This window comes from Cryptotermes secundus, unplaced genomic scaffold (genome assembly GCF_002891405.2).
Source record: "Cryptotermes secundus unplaced genomic scaffold, Csec_1.0 scaffold635, whole genome shotgun sequence".
In the NCBI taxonomy this organism is placed as follows: domain Eukaryota; kingdom Metazoa; phylum Arthropoda; class Insecta; order Blattodea; family Kalotermitidae; genus Cryptotermes; species Cryptotermes secundus.
The window spans coordinates 788004-813632 of NW_019733328.1; the positions used below are offsets into that span (position 1 = coordinate 788004).

A 25629-nucleotide genomic window follows, 5' to 3' on the forward strand; every position below is an offset into this window, starting at 1 on the left:
GCAGAATTGGTGGCACTTCCAGAAGGGTTCAGTTCCATGAGTAAGTTGAGCCACCTTAAAGAATGAACAGGCTTTCAATATCAAAAAAATCCAGGTATAAGAAAAACAAGAAAGTTCTTTCAATAAATTTTATTGAAAGTAAGTAATTACATCTTGTAACTGTACGTCCCTCACTAAAATTATTTAATTAAGGGCATGACCAATTTAGGCATTGTTTCACACCCTGAGAGACCCTCCTCTGGCAAGATACCATCCTGGGACCGTCTAGCTGTAATTCAACATTGTCCTCCTTAGGCTAAGGGTGTCACTATTGTCCCTAACGCCGCCAGTTTGCTCCTAGTGTCATAAACCCATGAACTGACGTTGTGCATGACCGGCCAGGAGGGGTCTTGGGGTTCCCTGCTCGTGTGCCCTGAAGACCTAAAAAGTTTATGATGGGCCTCTCAAAAAAATACAAATGTAGGACTGATGCTGGGCTCGACCCTTGGCTTTCTCTTTTCATTTTCTTGTTTTTATGACAACTGGTGGACTTGTAAAGGGAGTTACAGGAGGGTAGCCAGCGAGTGGCGTGTATGGTCAGCAAGCTGGGGGCAAATTGGTGTAAAAAGGTTAAGTGTGACACAGCGGCTAGCTTGAAGGAATAATATAAAGATTGATTACCGTATGGAATTTTAAATTAAGACTGCAATACACAGTGTGTTCTGGAGACCCTGGATTCATGAACCCCGAAGTGTGTTCCACTCCCATATCCGAAACACCCGTATACATGAGATAAAGAATTCATCTCGAGCAATAGTCGTGGCAGCTCCATGTCAGCGGGCGGCTACAATCTATTAAATAACAATTTGATATATTAATGTTATATAACCTCTAACAATAATGTTCATTTTTATGAACATGAGATAAAAAGATACAGTTTAGGAATCCAATTTAGGAGCTTTAGGCCAAGTTACCGTCCTTTTCAAAGCTATGTCGTCCAAACTTTCCTTAATGCGCTGAAAGGTCCGTTTAAATTCTAAGCCACATCCTTTCGAGAGTCGAAAATCGACCAATGTGTCACCATCCATATCAAGAACAGCGGCCTTGAAAACCAGTTTCATGTCACGTTTATCTGTGGTTGTAATTGTTAACTGAAAAAAAGGAAGTTACAATGTCATTACCATTTACAGAATGTTACAGTACGTCACAGGGATGGAAAAGTCCACAGGTTTCTTTGTGCATTAGGTAACTTCAAGAGAAAAGGGAAGACATTACAGATGAAAATAGATATATAAATTACAGCTCAGGGCTGAAATAAAACACATAAAATGTGAGGACTGACAACTCATGGTCTGGAAGGGAGCAAAATCGAAGAGAAATACAGGATCTGTAAAATTTATTCTGAATGAACATGCAAACCAGCAAAACAAACTGCCAAAATGATCCCAAAAATCTTAGTAGACAACAAAATATGAGACAAGAAACTTGCTCAGTTTTCAAGCAAGATGGCTGCACACAGGAACGGAAAAGACCACAGGTTTCTTTGTACGTTAAGTAACTTCAAGAGAAAAAGGAACACATTACAGATGAAATAAGATACAGATATATAAATTACAGCTCAGGAATGAATTCAAACACGGAAAATGTGAGGACTGACAACTAATGATTTGGAAGGGCGCAAAGTAAAGAAAAATACAGAATCTGTAAAATTCATTCTGACCAAAGTTCTGAATGACATGCAAATCAAACTGCCAAAATGACACCAAAAATCCCAGTAGACAGCAAAATATGAGAAAAGAAACATGCTCTGTTTTCAACCAAGATGGTTCCACATAGGGATGGAAAAGTCCACAAGTCTCTTGGTGTGTTAAGTAACTTCAAGTGGCAGCAACAATGGTTAAGTGTCGGGTGTTCTAGTATGACCCAGAAACAGAAGACCAGCAAGACACAGGAGAGAACTGTATGCACACCAGGCATGCCCAAGCAATCAGTGAAAATCGATGATTACGTACCACTTTGGCTGCAATTTTCCAGGTATAATTCAATTTATCAAATAATTTGCATATTTTTTCAATTGTTTCCTCGTAGTTTGTACACACATAGAAGCGTGTCATGCGTCGCACCAGGTTTTGGAAAGTATTCTGTGGAAAGAAAAAAAAAGCACAGTGACTTCAACCCATTTCTAAAAACAAATTTATTAGATTCAGAGCTCTCTTAGCACTACATACCTGACTGGAAGTCTGTGTAGATGGCTGCGTAGCATGGAGCTGTGAATTCAGCACCATATCATCAAGGTGTGCTGGCTGTGAAAATGACAACGTCCCCTTTTCTTTCTGCATAGCTGCAGCAACACTCTCAACTGGTACACTGTGCTGCTCTAACCTTGGTTCTGGCTGAGATCTACTCAGTCTGGCCACCGAGTCATCCAAAGAACAGCCACCATGTACTGCGCCAGGGCGAGAGACTGAAGATACTTCATTCCCAGAGCAAAAGCGCTTGTTATGCTGCTCATCTCTTGGTGAATTGATGTCCCTTTTTGGTGATCCTGAAACAAAATTCTCTCAATGAAGTATGTTCAATATTAAAATTTTGCAATCACTTATGACACAGAATAATTGGAGAGAGTTATGTGAGAGGATAGAAGTTGTAAATCTTATGTTCCCTTCTAACATTTTAAAAAACATATATCACTATTATGACCGCCTCTGTGGTCTAGTGGTCAAGAGTTCCTGCCTACAGGTCCAGAGGTCTGGGTTTGATTTCCAGCGATACCAGATTTTCTGAGAAGTAGTGGGTCTGGAACAGGGTCCACTCAGCGAGGCAATGATAAATGACGAGCTCTTTCATGACAATAGAGGATCCGGTCTACAAAACCGAGATTAACGGGCGTGGGGATCTGTTACGCTGACCACGCAACACCCTCTACCCACTAAGTTGGCACTAACTTTGCCGACAAGTGGCACTTGCTCAGTCGGTATAGTTTGCTTGTGGACTAAAACCATGGAGTTTTTTACACCACCAAAGAAAAGACAAATGCTTTGAAGATGACCTGCATGCCCTGCTATAAAATACTGGCACAAATTCTGTCTCCAAAGACTGATACCAAGTGGCTCTGAACATCAATAACCAATACACACACAAGAAAAACTTGTCAAATGCCCCCCCCCCCAAAAAAAAACTCACTGGCCCATACTCTGCAAGCAAACTATACTGACTGACACACCACTGCTAGTCGGCGAAGTTAGTGCAGACTTTTGCGGATAATGGGTGTCACATGGTCACCGCAATGGATCCCAAAGGCCGTTAATCTAGTTTTTCTAGACTGGAGCCACTATTTCCTTAAAATAGATCCCCAATTATCCTCCAGAGGCTGAGTGCACCCCATTCCAGGCCCACTACTTCTCAGAAAATCTGGTAGTGCCAGGAATTGAACGCATGACCTCAGGATCTGTAGCCAGGAACTCTGACCACTAGACCACAGAGGTATTCCCAATGCTGTTACAAAGTGAACTTAAGCAGGATGTAGGACAGTGCAACTACAAAGAAATACAATATTACTGAGACTTTTATGGTTTCTTTGTGGAGCAATGGATTTGAATATTACGCTCAGGAAAATATTAATGTGACAAAATTTATCAAGATTACTGACTTCACACAGATGGTAGCGTAGCTGGTTGAGGCACTATGCTACAAACTGGAAGGTCGGGGGTCCGAGTCCCAATGAGGTGGATTTCTTAAACTGACCTAATCCTTCCAGCCACAGTATGGACCTGGGGTCAACTCAGCCTTTAACAGAAATGAGTACCAGGTATCTTCATGGGGGGGAGGGGTAAAGGGCGGCCTGTGCATAGGGCTGACCTTACTACCATCTGTGAGCCGAATGTCTAGATAATGTGGGACCCTCAACATCTCACAACCCTATGGCCTCCATGGCCTTTTATAGGGTAAGTCACGAAAATGTAATGCCTTGCATCTACACAACAAGGGGAGAAAAGAAAGTATATCAACGTCACATTCACTACTAAACAGCCACATTCCCCATTGAAGCAACGAAATTTAGAACTTCTGAAGGCATTATACATAAGTAATATAGTTTTACTAACCACTGATATCTATGAGTTCATGCTGAATGACGTTCACACACGCAGTTAAGGCATTCAGCTGTAAATGTGGGGGGAGGGGGAAGTCCATTCTAATGAATATCTGCCCCAATTAATGCAACATGAAACTCTGGAATCTGGTCCAAATAACAATCTATCATCTTACATGACCAGAAATTTAAAGTAACACCCCTCCCTACAAGCCAAAATTAAGATAATTGCATACATTCTAGTGGACTTACCTAATTTGTCAAAACTTGTCTTACACCACTGATGATCCTTAATTTCCTTTAAAGTTGCACGGCGAGATGGGATGTGCACAAGTATCCTCTGTATCAAGTCCATGGCCAAACGATCCAACTCTACAAATGGTTCTAGATCTCCTGCTTTACCATCCTTCCATGCCACGTATTCATTACATTCCATAGATGCAATTTTCCATGGTAAACCTGAAACAAAATAAAAAATATATATTACATTACTTTCCTTGAACTTCATATATTTCTTCGAGCCATTTCCTGCCCAACCTTGATCGCCATTTTTAACAAATTGCCAAGTTTGAATCTCCATAAAGTGATGTGACAGCCTCTCATGTTCAAACCCTGAAAGGAAGAAAACTTTACTTTTTGGCTATGCACGTACGATGAGGACATGAGAGAGATGAGCTCTGCTACTGGAGAATTTCCATCCAAGAAGTTTTCATAAGTCATTTTGAGATACAGCATTTAATCCACTCCAAATGTCTGTCTAATACGAGTGGTGATTTCAATGGACAATATAAATACTGATTACATACACTCACACAAACTTCATAATACCTGTCCATTATGCTCACTTTTAAGAATAATAATAGATTTCTCTAAATATGAAAAGTGTTTCTTTCAGGAAGGGAAAATTTTTTATTCTGCTGTTACATGCACAGGTTTCGGGTCCCAGTCATGTTCCTTTCCCTGGTAAGAAGAGGACTGGGACTAAGACGAGGAGTATTCATTCATCCATTCATTATTGGAGGGGATGGGTTTCCCATGCACCGCGACCAGTTGTTGATCTATTGTATGTCCCCCTTTGATATCTACCAGTCGCCATACCCTTCCAGTACTGGTGCTCGCTATCAGCCCCGTTCAGCCTGCGAGTTCGGCCCCTCTACTGGCAGTGGTACCTGATACTTCCCCATCTACCGCAGGCATTGGAAACTACGTGGGCGGGAAACTTTTTACTTAATTTTGCTCAGAGGTCTCCTAGAGACATGAGGATCTTTTACGTGCCGTAAATCTATGACACGGGACCCATGGCTTAAAGTCCCTCCCGGAAGACTTGTTCCCTGAATTTTTCCGGCCTTAAAAATTCCACGACCTCCGCTGGGTTTGAACCCACGTACCTTGAGTCATGAGGTGGAAACGTTACCCCTAGACTACGGAGGCCGCTAAGACGAGGAGCATGTAACCATCACATATTTTTGAGTGACCACGGTAAAACAAAGCTGGTTCCAAAAAATCATAAAAGCAAAACAGGCGACTGCAAGAACCTCGAGTCTTTAAGTGTAAGTAAAAATCATGAAAATAAAAGCTATTCCACAAACTGTGGTCCAGATTTCTTTGTATGGGCACACAACTACAAGAAGTAGTGATAGTTCGTAGAATAAATATTCAGTGATGTCTTCGGATTCAGCTTCCAAATGGAAAAGCTCAAAGTCAGATGACACTGTTATGCCCAGCATGCATGCAACACTTGAAATGATATCACTGTATGATTTTGAATTGTCCCTAGCATCCCAATTATTCAGGTATCTTGCAAACGGCAGAAATGTGCCGAATACAGAACATGTTTCTTTTTCTTGACTACTTGTATTTAAATTTTCTTTTTCACTCTGGTAAGTACTTACACAGTTATGCTCAAGTCATGCAGAGAAACATGTAGACCTCTAGCGTAAAGTAATGGTATCTTGGTCTAGTTTCTACAAAAATTGGAAAGTGGAAAGGAATTTTAGTAGATCTCCGATATATAATATTTAATGAAAATCCATTCAGTGGCCAAATTTTTTCATGCTTTTAAAGAGCCAGATAAAGCCAGATGGTGGTGCCCTGTAGAACAGTGAACATGCCTTGACAGGCTTAGCAATTACATAAAACCAATGACGACATGAGTTAACATGTGTAATATTTATTTTTCATAGGCAAATAGGGATCTAGGAAAGTGCATTACCAGCACAAACAAAACTGAGCTAAACACTTATCAACTTCCCTGAACACAATTATACAAAAAGTAAGCTACTGTGCATACAACACCAATACAGCCACAATGTGCAACTGTGCAACATTCCTTCATGCTGTGATGCCGCTACCAGTTATGAAAGGAACACTGTTCCTGACTTTGGTGGCAAACTAACTTCAGGAACAGCCAATATAACCTACAGCTAGAATACTAAAGAGTGGACCACTGTTCTCACTTGCTATCCTCAAAATGGTGCACATAACCTCAATGGAAATTTGAAATGCTGTTTACAAATAACACACTCCAAACTTTCAATACAGTATGGTAATTAGATCCCTCAATTTAAGGGTTTTCCTTATTTAATGCTGAATTTCAATGATAAAAAGTCAATCACTTCAGTACCAAATTTCCTCCTTTTACTATGTTCCTCAATATAGTGTTCAAATTCATTGATCCCCAAAGATGCATTAAATGAGGATTTCACTATACAGTGGAATACCCATTTAACATTTTTTTTTTTCAATTTAAGATTTTCCCTCATTTAACATTAAATTTCATGATCCAAAATCAATAACCCCTGTATAAGATTTCCTTCAGACTGGAGCTAGTTAGGCTACTATTCCATGCTGCAATATGGGACTGTGAAACTGTCGTGCTATGTATTCATTTAACCCATGTCTTGTACAAGATTTTCCATTCCCATCAAGTTCTCAGTGGCATCTAAATGTCTGAGGGTTCTATGACTGCAGTACCAACTTTCTGTTCCTACATGTTCTGCTTATTTCTCTACAGTTGGTTTACAAGCAAAGTAATTACAGTAATAACTTTCATAAGTTAACACTTTTACTGCCAATCCCTGCCACAGGAATATGTGCTAGAAAGGTCAACGCTGCTTCGTTATAAATGGAGGTGTAAAGAATGCACAGTACTTCCTACTCTGATTACCTTCATATGACCCCAGGTATGGACAGTTGAGAGCCTGTTTCTTCCCCTCAAAACACCTGATACTACCTATTGATAGAAATGTTACATGAAGTGATTAACATCAAGCCAATCTCTTCCGCTGTGACAGTTTTTAACATATGTATACTGCGACATTCTAATTGGCTTGTGGCATGCAGAGGGAGTCTTGCTTTCTTACAAACAGTTACGAGAGAAGAAGAGTAGCATATGTGGTCTGTTCAAAATTATTGGAACTATTTTTTTGGACATGCCTGCAACTGAGTGGGCCTTATCACCTTCAAAGTACCACCCTCCTACAGTGCTGCACCACTCCCAACACCTTAGCCATCACTGGAAACAAGAGACCTAGTGTGCCTCTTTAGGGATCGCCTGTAGCTGTCTGCAACTTTACTCTCCCCCTAAGAGCTCTGGGATTCCCAAGTGAAAGGACATTATTATTATAACCATATAAAAAGCAGCATAAGTGGCTGGCCCCATCTTGGTATAAACAAAACTTAATGAAATATTTGGAATACACTGAAAAGAAAAAAACAAGGTCACATGGTTCCTACATTGTAGCACCTTTTACAACTGTAATAGTTTTGATGTTAGCTAGAATTTGTCAAGCAGAGATAAATAGCACACAGAAACAAGGGATATGTCACTGGAACCCATTGTGTTCATTACAGAGATAAGCTATTCTGAACAGACTGGAATACACATCTCAGGATAAGAGCAAGAACTAGATAAATGTGTCACTACCCTGCTTATGTTGGGCACCACATGCATGTAACAGTGCAGTTACAACCCCCACCAAGTAGTCCTACAGATACCTAAAATGGTACTCACGTCCAGTTAACAGGGAGACCAAAATGATACCACACGACCACAAATCGGCTGGTTCGCCATGGTATGGTGGCATCAAGACCTCTGGGGCCATATATGCGAATGTTCCACAACGATTTGTCAAAGTCCGTTCCTAAAAATAAATTGAACTGCTGTTAATACTTGTTCCAGACACGAGCACAAATACGTCAGAAAACCTTCATCCTACAACTGCCAAATTCCTGTATCATGAATGAACAAATATGAGAACTAAATAGTATGAGTGAAATTCACAACTGTTATGGGGTTCCTATAAGCTATGGCAGATGTAAAATATGTGACAAACTTGAAAAACGATGACTGAATTCTGTATTAACGTACATTGTATTGATACTGAAAGTAATAAACACCAGCATATATAAGCAAGCAGTTACTGAAAACCAAATCTAAGGAGATTTCTATACACTCATTTGAATTTGAGGCAATTTCCATAAAAAAAAATCAGATATTAAAAATTTTGGGAGGGGAGGAAAAAATTAATTTTACTTCATTAAAACAAATTTCCTGCCCATGAGAGAATGTGAATTTGAAATGATGAAATATGATACCCACTTATGACACTGGAACTGAAGCACAGGACCTCCCAAAATTAAGCAAGCACTATGATGCAACACTCTGTCTCAATCTTGTACAATTTCTGTATAACATGTTGGCATAGCCAGAAGTTGCCATACACTTCATAAAGACATGGGTGAATGGAGGTACGGCTTCAGGAATTCTTAATTTCTGCATTAGATGGAAATAAATGGCCGGCTTCAAGCCCTGCTTTACCTCCACGCAACCCCCCCATCCCTGTATCTACCACCTGGACACAGTTGTGAAGAGGAAAACCCTTTGTCTTCGCCAGGATTCGAACCACAATAACCCAGATACTGGACTGTTCTGACCCTGCCACACAGATCTTAGTTGATTCTGTGTCAGTTGCTAGAATGCTAAACCAAGTTTTACAGGTTATTTGTACCATCAATGCATACTGTTTGGGCTCAATAGAGAGCCTACCACTCCATTTGGGGAACAGCACCAAGAACCTCAGTCAGTATATTCAACCCCTTACAAGATCTGCACCTAGTGACTTCGCACATGTGCTCATGAGATGCGACTATCTGAAAACCTGCTAAGCCCGTCACTTACTGACCTGCTGCCACACTTTGCAAAACCTCTGAAAAGTACCACAAAACCAGAGAACCACACATATGCTCCAACATTATACATGCACTGTATGACCATTACTGACCATTCCTTTCCCCCTGAATATAGTGGCCAATCCAAAGTCACAAATCTTTAGATTATCGTGTTCATCCAGTAGAATATTTTCTGGCTTCAGGTCACGATGTACGATGCCACGGCTATGAAGGTACTCCTGATTATCAACACACAACAAGCAAGAATTAGTTCAGTTGCCATATGTTCCACACAGATATCATTAAAACAGTGTTGCATCAGCAACAAATGAAGAGTCTGGGATAACTCAATTGGTACAGCAATTAGCTACAGGCTGGATGGCCGGGGTTCAACTCATGGCAGGGACAAGAGTCTTCTTCCCCACAGCATCCACGCCAACTCTGGGACCCACCTTGCCTCCTATCAAATGGGTACCCTGGGCTCTTTCCCTGGCAGTAGAGCAGCTACTGTCTGAAGCTGACCACTCACCTTGATCTAGCACTGAGGTCAAGAATGGTGGAGCTGTACTTCCATTCCCCTATACATCTTCTGGGTGTAGTGCTTAATTAAGCACTGGGACAACTTTACCTTTGTCAGGAATAAATAAAGAGCAACAATCGTGTAAACAGGCATGGGGTTCACACAGTGAAGGACATTCATATTCCAGCTTTTTGGAATGTCATGGTGTGTAGTTCGGTAGATAAATAAAACCATACTGAAGGAACCTGCTGTTGCCATCTTCAGAATAAAGAGTGGGACCTCATTCACACTGAAGATGGAAACACTGGTACCCGTCTATAAACTATGCATTCCGGAAGCCCTGAGTGAGAGGCATAGACTGTGAACTAAATGGATTTACTAAATTTGTGAACTACAGCCTGGGATACAATGTTACGCTGATTGCTATACAGTTTCACAATCAATAAATCTTCATTCATTTGTTTGTAAGATCCTTATGAATGACTGGCAAATGCAGTAATAAACAATACTACATGCTGTAGCCTCACAATTCTTAATGATAATTTTCCTTAAGGTGTGCATTTTCTAAAAGCAAATATTTGTAAGTTTTAAAATGTCATTACACAAGGTTTAATATGCGTGAATGCATTTTGTAACGATAATATTACAGATAAAAAAGTCTTGGGATTACTGGGTTTTTGGATTTTGTCCAACATCCAGTACTAGAACACAATGTTTTATCCAGTGATTAAGTTCAGCTCTTTCCTAACAGACCCAAGCAAGTTAGGTGTTTCCCACCACCAACCTGAGGACAGAAACAGATCGAGTTTCTGAAATGTGCTCTTCACAGTACCAGATGATGGGCAAAGTCCCAAAACCCAGTAATCACCAGTGTTATACACCATAATCAGAACCCTTTAGGATATTAGATATACAAATTCTAATCTGTAGCATACAATATTAGAGAAAAATGAACTTCACTCACCACTCCTGAAAGTAGCTGATTAAAATATCTCTGAGCTTCTGAGTTTGCCATGCCATGATCAGGTTCTGGAAAATACAAATGAAAGGTTTGGTTACTTTTTACACGTAACATGTAAATAGCAAATGCTATCTTATAAAACCAACCCGACCCAATATGAGAGCCGGAGTAATGGAGCCAGAGAAATAACCACTGCTAGGCAAGGGATGTGTAAACATGCAACAATACCAGAACCATCACTAAGCAAGGTATGCATGCAACAATGGACAAACTGCTGGAAGTAGTTTTCTATGTGGTCTGCACTGAGGGCAAATAAGGGCACCCCAGAAAGGCAAACCACAACTTTCCTTAACAGGAAACCTTTGTATATCCTGTATAAATGTTACTTAGTACAGTGCAGTGACAAAGGGTGCGCAGAGTCCATAGTGATCGGGACGCTGTGGATATACTCGTGCTGAAACTACGGTGTAACAAATGTAGCACCTACATAAACAGACTGGCCTCTTGACCCCTTCCTTATCGAAGAGGAGGCTCTACTGCAAAACACATACATGTCCAGAAGATAATAAAAATCTTGGTAATGGATCTTGAGAAGACTGAAGACAGAAATGAATGTGATGGCGAAGGCCAGGGGCAATCTGACTGACCAACGAAACATGAGAATCTTAGTTTCTCCCAAAACCACATACACACACACAAAGTATCCCTTATTGCAGAAGTTTTTACTAAACAGTTTAATGCTGAAGATGTGTTTAAATTTTACAAGACCCTAAATCTTTTTGATGATGTGTTTTTAAAAATATTCATGTAACCAGTCAATTTCGTTGGGTTTAACAAATCGTTTTTCACATTACTGTCCACTTAAGATTACACCAGCATTCCTTGAACACCTTGAGGCCTGCAAGTCACAGCATTCAAAACTTATGACCCAAATTGTTTCTTAAATCAATGACGTCTGTCAAATCTTGCTAATAGGGTATGTTGCATATGATGTACATAATAGCCTTTACTTCAGACAAAGAAATGTTAGTCTGGAATGCCTCCACAGATGTCAGAATTCCCATGACTACAAAAAAGCAATAAAACTAAACATACATGCCATCTATACTTGCCTGATATTCAGAGGAGCAATTCTGTGTCGCACACGGACAAGTGTCGGTAAAATTGCACTGGTATCATGCTGCTTATAATCCATGCCAGCAATAACAGGAAAACCAAATATATTGAACATGTTTTGTCTACTGAAGACGCTGTTCAGATTGTTAATTGGTTTATTTAACAACCTACAAGTCGTAGTTACAATTAATTAACAGAGATTTCCTGACAGGAGTGAATGGGAAAACAGGTTTTGGCCCAATAGAAAAGGGGAACTGATCTGGTACACAGATGGTTCCAAGATAAATAAGGGCACTGGGGCTGGAGTGTACTGCAATGGCATGAGGCAGAAACTTAGTTTCAGCCTTGGGCACTACACGACATTCCAGGCAAAAGTATATGCCATTTAGGCATGTATTATGGAGAATTTAGATAGGAACTACAGAAATATGAACGTCTACATTCTATCTGACAGCCAGGCTGCACTTAACCCTTCAGCGCGGGCATTTAAATATCGCTGTTGTGGGGCCTCCTGCGGTAGTATTTTTTAATTGCCCATTTAAATTTATGGAAAACTGTAAAAATTTATAGAAAAGGCATACTGAATACTATGTTTAATTTTTCTCTACTACTTCTGGTCAAAACATTTTCCCATTTCATACTATACACAGACACACCTGCAGGTCTTCATGTAAAGTGCTCCTTAAAACTGTCTGATCTAATGGTGAGCTGAAATAGCTTGACAATTTCCTTTCTGTAAAACTCTTGAATATCGAAATTAATGTAAATCTGCCCAGCTGTTTCACACATACAGAATGGATGAGCAACAGGTGCTCTACAAAGTTGTTTGTCAATACACCTAACACATTCATGGAGAAGTCATAAATCATACAACCCATGCAGGCAACCTGCAGATCCATGAAAAGTCAATATATTTACTTTAGCACCCTAAACATAAGAAATTATAGACTCCAAACATTCAATCATTCTTGTGTGTAACAGATCATGTGAAAAAATGTTATATCCAGGTTACTGATGTATGCCAGTTTGACCAGCTCCATTATGAATGGTTCTTTTAATTGCTGATTGTGAAGAATACTCACCTATGCGGTCAAAGAGTTCTCCTCCCAACAGAAACTCAAGGAAGATGTACTCCAAGTTTCCTTCATGACGATGGCCATAAAAGCGCACAATGTGAGGATGTGTTAACATCCGATGTATGCACACTTCTTTTCGTATGTTGCTTTGTGCACTTGAATGTTTTTCCAAGTCGATCACTTTCATGGCCACGCGCTCTCCTGAACTTCTGTGTATCAGCAACTTTACCCTGTTATATCCAAAAATATCAATGAAATTAAAGCTTTAATTCCTCTCCATCTTAAGGACAGACTGTGTAAGACAATCTGCTGCACTGTATACTGAAATCCTAATCAGATTTTCTTTAAATTTCAGGCTCTTTAATACAATACAAAAAAATAAAAAAAAAATAAGAAGATTGAGCACTCACTTTATTGCACAATCTCTTAACCTACAATCTATCGTGATTATTAAAAGGCAAAGCTATCCCTGGGCTTTAACTAATGACCACACCATGAAGACATATGGGGGAGTGGAAGTATAGCCCCACTACTCTTAACCTTGGCTTTAGATGGAAATGAGTGGTCAGCTTCATGCCCCAGTTGCTTTACCACCAGATACCCATTGCATAGGATGATGGGTAGGCCTCAAAGCCAGTTTGGACATTCCAGAAAAGAAAAAGATCTCTCGTACATGCCAAGAACTAAACCCTAACTCCACAGCCATCCAGCCCATAGCCCAGTTGCTATACAAACTATGCTAATTCAGTTCCTATTATGATTGTTACTGTTATTTTATTTTTTGGAAGCATGTTACTTAAGTACATACTTTTTTATGCATTAAGTCCGACAAGTTGCACGTTGGTATCGTGTTTATAATTGTTGACTTACAAACAGTCCTTAAATAATGCATATTTATGGTTTTGCTCCATGCCAAATTTCAGGCCCAGCTCCAATGGTTCATTAGCCACAGCCATCAAATCAAAAGCCTCAGAAAATGTTATATGGCCACCATGATATTTCACACTTTATTTAAAAAAAAGAAAAAAAGAAAAAAGAAAACCACAATGAAAGCTGAATAGTTCTTTGATCTATTATCATACATCATTTCAGAAACTTAAATGTTACTCCATTTGGAGGTGGGTGAAAGGATTTGTCACTATACAGCAGCCTGTCTTGAGAAGCAAACAATCAAAGGTAAGTATTTGTCTACTAGAGTCAAGCAGTTTTCAAACCAGATATTCACAAAAATTTACAATCCTGAGGTCAGAAATTTATAACCGAAAAATACAAAAGGAAAAGCATACATCATAAGCATAGAAACGCTATGTTAATTTTGGACAATATTGTGACAAGTTGACCCCTACCTCCCCAGCGGTACGTGGCGGTAACGTAACGCTCGCGTTCTTACGGTAATAGGCGAGTTCCCGCCCCGCCACTCCCCTCCGCGGTGACGTCACCGAGGGATATCGCGGTCGCTAGGCAACGCGAGTCAACAGCGGCGACGTTACGATAGTAACAGCGGTTACCTCCGCTAGCGTTACATAGCAACACAGCGCCAGGCAAAAAGGGTGCCTATTACGCGGCCGTTTTCCGTATGGTCCGATCGAGGTTACATAAGGAGCAGCGAAGGCTATTCACAGTCAGTTGTACTGAGACAGTCAGCGAGTCCTGGAGCTACCGCCGAGTTAGCCAGCAACTAGTCAGTTGTATTGTGGCATTTGGAGTGTAATAATTGTGATACTGCAGATAGCAGTAATCGTAAATCTCTAATTTGGGTGATTGTAAGTGCGAATGTGAAATAAAATTCGCTCCACCGAATACATCGAGAATTTATTTGTCGCGAGATACGCCCGATACGCGACAATATATTATATCTGAGGTTAGAAAATTAAGAATGAACATATTTACTATGCCTGAAATTTTCGGAGCACAATATACCACTGTAGGTCACGGTGCAAGGGCCGAGAAGGCCCACACCTTATACGTGCCTGAAATTTAATCACATCTGCCATAAGAGCAAGCAATGCAGTGGGCTGGGAAAAGAAATTTCCAACCTCGTCTACATTACCTACAATCTTTTTCTCAAATATTTGAAAACAGGAGCTAAATAGATTGACACAGCGTTAATGCTGATAACCTGTGGTCTGAAGTTGTCAACTCAAATCATAACCAGGGAATCAGATACACTGCCATGGTTTCTGAAGTTTTTTTCTGTCCTTCCAGGCAAATTCTGGGATTGTACTGTAACCGCACTATGCAGGAACCTCAGCAATGTTGTTGATTTACATTCTTAATTACAATGTACTACATGTAAACGAACTGTATTACTCTTAACACAAGATGATACAGAATTGACCCCAGCACCAGCAGACACCAAGAACGACATATGGTCTTTCTGAGGGACAAGCAAGCTGCAGGTCACTTGAAATCCCCAGAACGGAGCAGGAAGTATCCCGCTGTGTTTTCTGGGAATTTCAATGCTTAACTTCGACACTGTGAGTCTTCGAAAATTTGAGACATGACAGATACAAGTCGCAATAATTTTCAGAGGGGCGTACCAAGCGATCATTAGCGTACCTTCATTTATTTGAGAGCTGTCAGAAGGACCATCTTGTACTTGGGCCCAAATTAACATGGATCTTGTTAGGGATTGGCTGAATGCAAATGAGAGAAACACCCAAATTTTAGGTTCAGCCAATCACCAAAATTTCAGAGGAGAGGAAACCAGGCGTTCCCAGAACCGTCAGGACTTCTACCTCTCCGGAGCAGTCAGTCATCTAAAGTGAGTAAGTGGGGTCAGTCATCAAATGGGAGTAACAGGAGTCAAGTCGTTTAAAGTGAGTAACTGGAGTCAGTCGCCATAAGGGAATAACAGGAGTTACCAGTAGCCATCATGACAAGGACTGTACAGATCCAGCAACATCAGAGGACGCAGAAAAACAGTGAGACCTCCAAAAAGTGAAAAGTGCAATATAATAAAATTGAACTTTAATTCATGAACTTTTTAACCAATAATATAATTAAAACTAGTTAAAGTGAACTTGACGCAGTGATGAGCATAAGTAGGAAGTGACTGTATAAGTGAAAGTGAAAGCACACTAGTGATCTGAATTGAAATTCGATTCGCAAATTTTAAATTTTAACTTCTGACATTTAGAATAATATTTTAACTTGTGTTTTGTGAGAGGAACTTGATATATTATTGAGCGCGGGCCTGAATAAGATACAGGATCGAATAAGTGAAAAGACAAATATCATTGCATGTAATTATACGGTTGTGTTCGTACACCTGAGGATGACCTCTTGAGGTCAAAACATGTAGTGTAATAATAATAAAAATATGTTGTGTGGTCGGTAAAATTGACTCTAATATTAATTCCATATAACATGTTTATAAACACTAAATAATGCACTTCCACTGTTTTCCTCCAGTGCAGAAGTCAAGAAAACGTGAATCCACACATCTACTTCCCCATAGGCCTTCAGGGCCATTTAGTTTATGGGAGGGGCAGCTGGACGGAGCTTATTTAAATGCCCGTCCTTCTAGAGCAATGAAATTGTAAGCATGTTTCTAAAAATGGTGTGATTTCTATATTTTTTATGATAAACGAACGAAATGAACGCTCCTTTAATCTAGAAAGAATACAGAATCAGATATTCTAATTTACAGATTTTAATATCTGTAAAAAATTTTTACACTGATTCAAAAAAAAAAAAATTCCCCGAAATTCATACATTTTCTGCACCATGCGTTTTAGCAGTGTAAGTCCTACGTGGCGACCTCACATACAATGCTATCTCTTGTTGAAGCTTATTTATCGTATGGGACATGTCGGTATGCAGGACTGTGGGCATCTGAAATCGCTCGCTGTTAGAAAGACACAGGAGTACATTCTCGGAATATGGTGTTGCCAGATCGGTCATTCGTTCATTCATTGCAGTCAAAACCACTGTGTTTGTAAAGATTTTGAAACATCGCAATATAAGGTTAGCCACCCATGACATCATCTAGCATGTTTGAAGCAAATACTGAGTTCAGCCAAGACATGAATGAGATTTTTGTATATGTGGGCACGAGGTTATGATTTATGGCTTCTGGTCATGGTCTAAGCACAGAGAGATTTTGTGCTGGCAGTAAATCATTCACTGCTAGAGAGCCATATAGTTCACCATGGCCACACGACGACGTCGTATGGAAGATGCTGAAATTGAGAAACAGCTGTTCAATGACACAGATTTGGACTGCTATTCAACCGATTCTGAGAGTGGCGAGGAAAAGTTGGAGTTCTGATTCCGCGGACGAAGGGTCATCACCTNTGAGATGTTTGTTTCTATGAATAATCATTCAAATGGGACATGACATTAGAGACACACTAAAGGACTACTGGTCGACTGCTGAACAATTTGCCATGCCTTTCTACTCTAACACAATGAAACGCGACCATTTTCTTCACATTCTTCGTTTTCTACATTTTGCAGACAACAGTACAGAAACTGACAGAAATGCTGACAGTTATGACCGACTATGGAAAATTCGGACCATCTTCGACACTCTCAATGACGCATATCAAAAATATTATAACCCTTCCGAACATTTGGCGATAACGTCATATGACGTCGCTAGATTATATTAGATCATGCAGGAGGGAAGGCTGTATCCTTATAAAGGTGGTGACCAAAAATCATGTAAATAGAACAACAATTTATTTTTTAATTTAATTTTAAAAAAAAACCTTACACGCGTGGAATCCGCAACATCATATGATGTCATTCGGCCAGCTGCCCTAACATTTAACGACATCATATGATGACGTTCGTCCGATAAAGGTTAATTAGTTCCTCACAGGGACAACTTTACCTATAAAAATATCACTATTTTTAATGGACACTACAACACAACCACAAAAGGATATTATTGAACTTTGGAGCATACAGTAAATAATTAGTTAGAGCATTTGTTTAGCTCTGTATTGTCTTTCTGTTTTGTTTTTGTTATGCTCCAGTTTTATGTTCGTTGTATTTTGGACTTGTGAAATGTGAAATAAATATATGTATGTATGTGTAATAAAACTGACTTCTATTTTCAAAGCAAAGTATAGCTACAATGAATTGCAATGTGATAGTACAAATACGTATGTCGGATAGCTCAAATTCAGGTCATAGAATATGAACATGGAAGATCCAATATTCCTTTTCAAATCTGTCAGGTATAACTGCGAAAGTTTCCTGAGTCCATGGCAGATTTTCTATCTGGCTTAACTGTAAATACAAACCCACCTCCCTCAGTAATATTATATATATATATACACACACACACACTGTATGTATATGTATACATATATATATTTCTCAAGATTGGTGTAGTGAGTTTATAATAAATGTTATACAGCATGCACTGCCTTAACATATGTTTTCCTAGTTACATGGCCTTAATTGTGACACCAGTGTGCCCTAGCGTGTGCCTATTACTCTATCACATGTGTCTTCTATTACTACAAGGGGAAAACTAGCCATATTCATAATATCCAAGTGACATGCTCACAAACAGCAAGTCTGATAGACCGCTGAGTAAAAATGTCATGTGAAGTCAAGTCTTACTACAGAATACATTTTTGATAACTACCGTAAGTAACAAGTTGCCTACATTTCATCCAAAACACAGTAAATGCTGCATGTGTTTTACTGAACTTTGCACTAAATTGGGGCTTTCAATGTATTTTCCTGAAAACATGTCTTCATACATGCTGCACAATAACATTATGTTTCACTAGGTAACTGTTTGCTCACACACATATTGCATAAGCCAACTACATTTTTTTTTACAAATTCCCTTTTACCAACTGCTCATGCCTGCAACAACTGCAACAAATTGTTGCTTGCAGTATCTTAATGTGTTGTGTTCGATGATTGACATGGTCATATGTTGGACTCTTCAATTATTGTAATACTCTTAAAATTATCCTGATGAACTCATATGGTTGGCTTGCATTTTGATTTACATATTATACCTAATTTGATTATTTATCTGGTTTGATAGTGTGTTATATTTTAATTACATGTTAACTATGTGAAGCATGATTATATATTGTTAACAAATTCAAATCCTTTAGGCATTTGGGCAAAAGGATTTCAATAATAATGTATTTAATGATGTGACTTGTTTTAAGTGTTACTGTTGTAGCAATTATGAATGCCAAATAAAAATGAAACGAATCCAGTACTTACTCTCCATAGGCACCTTCTCCTAGGGTTTGGTCCAACTGCCACCCAGCCACAAAATCCATTCTGGTACGCAATATCCCTGTTTCCTCTTCCTGTACTAATATTATATTGTACCAAGGACAATCTTGCACTACACACTACAAGATTTTATGGTCACATGTGAAAGAAACAAAGGTGTTTAATGAAACACAAAAAATTTCCAATAATAGAACTCTAACTCTAAAGGCAAACTACCATAATCCAAAATACATTATCGTTCAATAATTCACCGGCAGAAAATGGGGTAAAAATAACGGCAGTTACTTTACTGCCCAAGTTTGGGCTTATGTAGAGTGGCGGATGATGTGATGGCATGTACCGAGTATGCTCCAGCTCTTTTATCAAATCATGGCATAAATACTGTAATAACGTGTGCAAACTGTGTTCAAATGAAAAGTCAACTTGACAATGCCCTGATACAACTGAAATCACTACAGCAGGATGAAGAGGAATTAAAATAGATCAACTATGAAGATGGAAAAGAAGAAAAAATGTTGGACAGTGTTTATGGTTTTGGTGGTATGATAAATACTATAACAGAAAGGAAAGAATTACCTAAAAACGATAGCCGGGTTTGTGCAAGTTCAAATTTAGAAATGAACTGTGTTATTTTAGAACTGGAATCGGCTACCAAAACCACTAAAAACTTAAAAGAAGAGCTAGAAAGTGAGAATATGGAGGTTAGGAATACTAAAAGTGTTACATCTATGTAGGTCATACCAAAGTCATGAGCAACTTCTTTTTGCATGCAACCTGGGAACAGCAGATGAAAGAGAGTATGGTGGTAGGTGGAACCAGCTGTTGTGTTAACCTTGAGTGTCTTGTGATGTCAATAGTCTGCACCACGTGACCAGTATCACTCCTAACAAAATGGTCGACAATGATATGTCGTTTCGCCAGCGTGCTGTCATCGAATATCTTGTGAAAGAGGAAATCCCTGCTGCAGAAATTCACCAGAGACTTCAGTGTGCTTATGGAAGTGTGCGCATGGGTGTGAACAGTGTTCGAAGATGGGTGAAACATTTTAAAGATGGGAACACCAGCATCGAAGATGAGCCTCAGAGCGGTCGTCCTCGAACAGTCTCAAATGAACACAACAAGGAAAGAGTGGATGAGATCATTCAAGATGACAGGCGTGGGACTGTGGTCACAATAGCCTGAAAACTTGGAATAGGGCACAGTGCAGTACAGGAGATGATTGAAAGCTTGGACTATAGGAAAGTTTGTGCTCGTTGGGTCGCGCGGTTATTGACCGAAGACCACAAAGGTCAGCGAAAAGCCATCACCTCAGAACTACTGCAGAGATATTGACACGAAGGCGATGATTTTTTGTTTTATATTGTGACAGGTGACGAAAGCTGGTTTCACCATTTCGAGAGGAGTATGGAATGGCACCATTTGCATTCTCCATCATAAAAGAAGGCAAAGACAGTGCCATCAGCTGCGAATGTGATGGGCACAGTCTTCTAGGATGCACAGGGGTTTATTCTGGCCAAATTCCTGGAACCTGGGCAAACCATCAATGTTGCTCGTTATGTCCGGGTGCTGCATAAGCTCCGTCGTGCATTGTGCAATAAACGTCCAGGACGAAACATCATCCTGCATGACAACGCTCACCCCCACACCGCTCGCCTCACATTGGAAGCAATTGCAAAGATGGAGTGGGAAGTTCTTCCACACCCCTCCTATAGCCCTGATCTGGCACCCTCCGACTACCATCTTTTTGGATTTGTGAAGGATCAGCTGTGTGGACAACATTTCGAGACAAGGGAGGCAACTCAGAAAGCAGTGTGTCAGTGTCTTCGGATGGATGGAACTGAATTTTACAGAAGGGGAATTTTCAAACTACCAGAACGCTGGGAGAAATGTGTACAAAGAAGTGGCGATTATGTGGAAAAATAAAAAAAGGTCTGTAGATTGAGGTGGTGTATTTGGTTTGTCAATAATAAAACATGTTACTTTACAAAAAATTGTTGCTCATGACTTTCAGTATGACCCTCGTACTAAGGATAACAAAAGTGAATAAAGAAATCAGATTCAGACTATAAAAAATATAATAGAGAAATAATGGATAAGGCAAATGATAATCCAAATGGAAATAATATGTTATTAATGAGAGTAGGATCCAGTGTCGAAGTTATGTACATAACTAAAGCGGCCTCCGTAGTCTAGGGGTAACGTTCCCACCTCATGACTCAAGGTACGCGAGTTCAAACCCGGCGGAGGTCGTGGAATTTCCAAGGGCAGAAAAATTCAGGGAACAAGTCCTCTGGGAGGGACTCCGTGGGTCCCGTGTTGTAGATTTATGGCACGTAAAATATCCTATCTCTAGGAGACCTCTGAGCAAAATTACGCAAAAAGTTTCCCGCCCGAGTAGTTTCCAATGCCTCCGGTAGATGGGGAAGTTATCGAAGTTATCGGGTACCGCTGCCAGTAGAGAGCCGACCTCGCTGGCAGAAAGGGGAGAGGTATCGGGTACCACTGCCAGTAGAGGGGCGACCTCGCTGGCAGAAAGGGGAGATAGCAGGCACCAGTATTGGTAGGGGATGGAGACAGTAGACATTAAAGGGGGACATACAATAGACTATTAGTCACGGTGCATGGGGAAACCCACCCCCTCTATACTGAATAACTGAATATGAACATAACTAAATAAGCAGTGAAACTAGCAAATTCAACCAAAAGTCAGTTTACAAGTAAGTAATTCCATAGATAGTAATGAAAAGAAAGACATGCTGTACCAACAAAAAAAGCAGTAGTTATTAACCAAATACCAGTAATTATAAATGGGAGGTTAGCAACAAATAATGGTGATAACACTATATCCTTAACTGAACATGGCTGTAACAGTAGTATAACTAATAGGAGTGAAAACATAATACCTATAATAAGACCTGCTGCAAATGGAGTAATTAAGACAGATAACAAGTTAACGGAGGATTGCAAACCTAACAATCATAATTGGTGATAGTCATTCCAGGGGGAGTGCAATAATGCTACAAGATTATTTAGGAAGTAATTTTGAGATATATGGCATAAGGAACCTGGGAGCAGGCGCTGTGGAGATTGTAGCACTAACAAATAGGAACTATAGTGGTTCTAATGATGTGTATAGAAATTAAAAAATAGCACTATTACAGATTGCAAAGTTTTGTGAAGAAATAAATGCAAATATAATAGTACTTAATATACCACATATATTTGATTTAATGGATACCTACTGTGTAAATAAAGAAGTACAGGCTTTTAATACAAAATTAAGGAAGGTCACTAAGCAATATAAACATGTCACAATACACGAAATTAGCAGGAGTCTAGAAACTTTTACACATCATGGCTTGCACTTAAACAAATTAGGAAAAAGGCAAATAGCTCAACAAATAGTAACGGAAATTAAGGGAATCCTACCGGGCCAAGAAAATAAATAATCCTATATGTGTGGGTTGGATATTACCTATAAATAGAAATCATATAACGTCAGAATCAAGTAATGCCAAAGAGCAAGAACATCTTTATAACAGCATAAAAACTCTCAAATCACTGATGAACTCTCTTGGCAGGCGATATTCCACCAGAACTAAAAAAGTACCTGTAAATAGATCCAGTGATTTCTTTATGGGGGAAGGGGGGTGTAACCTCAGCATATGAAGAATATGATTGTAACTTGACCAAGGCAAACATGAGAACAAAAAATTATATACCATAAATAGTAATAACATGGTAAAGTCATGTATAAATAAAAATAGGAATGATGATCTCAAAAGTCTCTTGAGGATATACCACCAAAATATCAGGGGAATTAATGGAAAAATGGAAGATATCATGATTCACATGGCCGGGGAAACACCAGACATAATTAGTCTGACAGAACATATCAGGGATTTTGAAATTGATGTCACGTGCATTCCTACATATAAATTAGGTGCTAAATTTTGTAGGAAGAATCTAAAAACTGGTGGCATCTGTATATTCATTAAGGGAGATTTAAAATTTACTACTATAAATGTATAAAAATACTGTAAAGAACAAGATTTGGAAATAGCTGTAACACAAATAAGATGCAAGGGGAGTAAGATAAATATATAGAGCCCCAACTGGTAATTTTGACTATTTTATCAACAAACTTGACTTCATACTCATTCCCTCGCCAAGTATAATGCGGAATTTATAATATGAGGTGACATAAATATAAACTATTTAGAAAAAATAGCAGGAAAGTGCAATTAGATCATATGCTGAAAACGTATAACCTAATGAGTACGGTATATTTTCCAACAAGAACTACAAAAAGCTCAACTATGCTGATTGATAATATTTTCATTAATAGCAGTAGAAATTACAATATAAAACAATGTGTGAATGGACTTTCCGACCACGATGCCCAGCTAATTTCAATTAATAATGAGTTACTGTAAAGAAAAGGACACAGAAGAGATTTTATAAGTTAGATATGAACAGAAATACTATAGCTAAATTCCAACTTAGGTTACGCTGGGAACAGTGGGATGACATATTTGTGAATACCGATGTAAATAATATGTTTAATAATTTTCTTAATACTTATTTAAGATGTTTTTTACTAGCTTTCAAAAAAGAGAAATTAGATATAATAATATCCAAAACAAATGGATTTGAATTTCATGTACAAGGAAAAGAGAACTGTTCCTGGCACGTAGACACAGTGATGATATTAAACTTAAGGTATATTATATGCAATATAGTAAAATATTAACAAAAGTGATAAAGGCTGCAAAGAAACTATATTATAACAGAATTATTTTAAACTCTGAGAATAAAATGAAAAGCACTTGGAAAATTATAAATGAAGAAAAGGGAAAACCGAACAAGAATATCCAAACTTTAACATTAGACAACAAATTAATAAGTAATCAAAAGGAAATGACAGATTCTTTCAATAGATACTTTATAACTATAGCCGAGTCGATACTCGTCAATAATTACGATGATAAATTTAGAACTAATATTGTTAATCCAGCTACTTATTTAAGGGAAATTTTTAAATGTCCATTCAATAAAATGACTTGTAAGTATACCAATATGCGCGAAATTGATAAGATTATTAAGTCTTTGAAAACTAAAGATTCCAGTGGTTATGATGAAATCTCTAGCAGAATAATTAAAGTAAGCTCACCTTTTATCATTTCACACCTGACGCATATCTGCAATGCAATTCTGCGTTCGGGTGTCTTCCCAGATAGACTAAAATATGCTATAGTTAAGCCATGCTTTAAAAAAGGCAACAGGCAGGAAATTTCTAACTATAGACCTATATCATTGCTGACTTCTTTTTCAAAAGTAATTGAAAAACTTATTTATGAAAGATTAATTACACATATTGAAATGGATAGTATCTTGGTCAATGAACAGTATTGATTTAGAACACACTCCTCAACCAAAATGGCAGCCTTTACATTATTAAAGAGTATACTTAGGTCAATGAATAACAAATGGTTAGTGGATTTGTGATCTACAAAAGGCCTTTGACTGTATTAAAAATAAAATCCAATTGATAAACTTGAATTTTATGGAACTGAAGGTAAATTTAAAACATTAATAAAGTCTTATTTAACGGACAGATATCAGAGAGTAGAACTCAGTAACAGTGGTGGCATATCTAATTGGGAGAGGATTGAATGTGGAGTCCCACAAGGCTCTATTCTTAGCCCCTTGTTCTTTTTACTTAAACAACGTACCAAAGATACTAAACAAAGATAAATATATGGTTTTGTACACGGATGACATGAGTATAATAATTACAGATATAAATAATTCAAATTTTGAAATAAATCCTAATCAAACCATCAAGAAAATACACACATGGTTGAGTTCCAATCTACTTACCTTGAATCTTAAGAAAACTCAGTATTTGAATTTTTGTTCAAGGAAAGGCAGTAAGAGCCAAGCTCACATTGTCTGTGAACAGGGGGGCATTGCTACCATATCCAAAACTAAATTTCTTGGATTATGTATTGATGATACTTTATCCTGGAGAGGCCAAATAGAACAGATTGTTAATAAAATGGCCTCAGCTTGTTATGCACTGAGAAATATAAGACATATAGTATTGTAACGTGTTTGCGTTACTGATCCCACTTCTGACACCAGTGTAACGTGTTTACGTTACTGAAGACGCCGTAGAGATGGTTAATTGGTTTATTTAACAATCTACAAATAACGGCTACAATTAATTATCACAATATTACGGGTTTCCACACTTTACAAACCCTACAACAAAATCTCTTAACACGATCTTCACTTGTCTTCACGTACTAATAACGCGGGAGCTACACAAGTCTCCCTGAATTACACACTCCAGATATAACTGGTTATCCCAAACTATCACTGATTCTCGCACACGCGTCTGTAGCTCGTAACTTGCGAACTGAGAACTCGTTGATAGCACACTGACTGGCTGACTTTACGTCTCGACTCCGCGACTGTTACTTTATTACTA

At 38.8% G+C, this 25629-nt stretch overlaps 1 protein-coding gene across 1 annotated transcript; it reads right to left on the minus strand.

Moving 5' to 3' along the window:
* Positions 1-19880, minus strand: LOC111868040 (serine/threonine-protein kinase grp). Its single transcript, XM_033752907.1, has 9 exons — positions 19119-19880; positions 12918-13141; positions 10723-10787; positions 9352-9477; positions 8082-8211; positions 4322-4528; positions 2208-2524; positions 1992-2120; positions 1-1130 (listed from the first exon to the last, which is right to left on the minus strand). Exons 1-9 carry the CDS (start codon positions 19175-19177, stop codon positions 918-920), a joined length of 1470 nt encoding a protein of 489 aa, XP_033608798.1. The 5' UTR covers positions 19178-19880; the 3' UTR covers positions 1-917.
* Between the last annotated feature and the right edge of the window lie 5749 nt (positions 19881-25629).

What these genes read in the sequence shown, in the direction of transcription:
- LOC111868040 (XM_033752907.1), bottom strand. Translation starts at nt 19,177, where the DNA reads ATGGATTTTGTGGCTGGGTGGCAGTTGGACCAAACCCTAGGAGAAGGT. An exon ending in AGAACTCTTTGACCGCATAG is followed by an intron (nt 10,788 to 12,917) that starts GTGAGTATTCTT and finishes TGTATTTTCCAG; the next exon opens with AACCTGATCATGGCATGGCA. An exon ending in GGAAAATTGCAGCCAAAGTG is followed by an intron (nt 1,131 to 1,991) that starts GTACGTAATCAT and finishes CCTTTTTTTCAG; the next exon opens with TTAACAATTACAACCACAGA.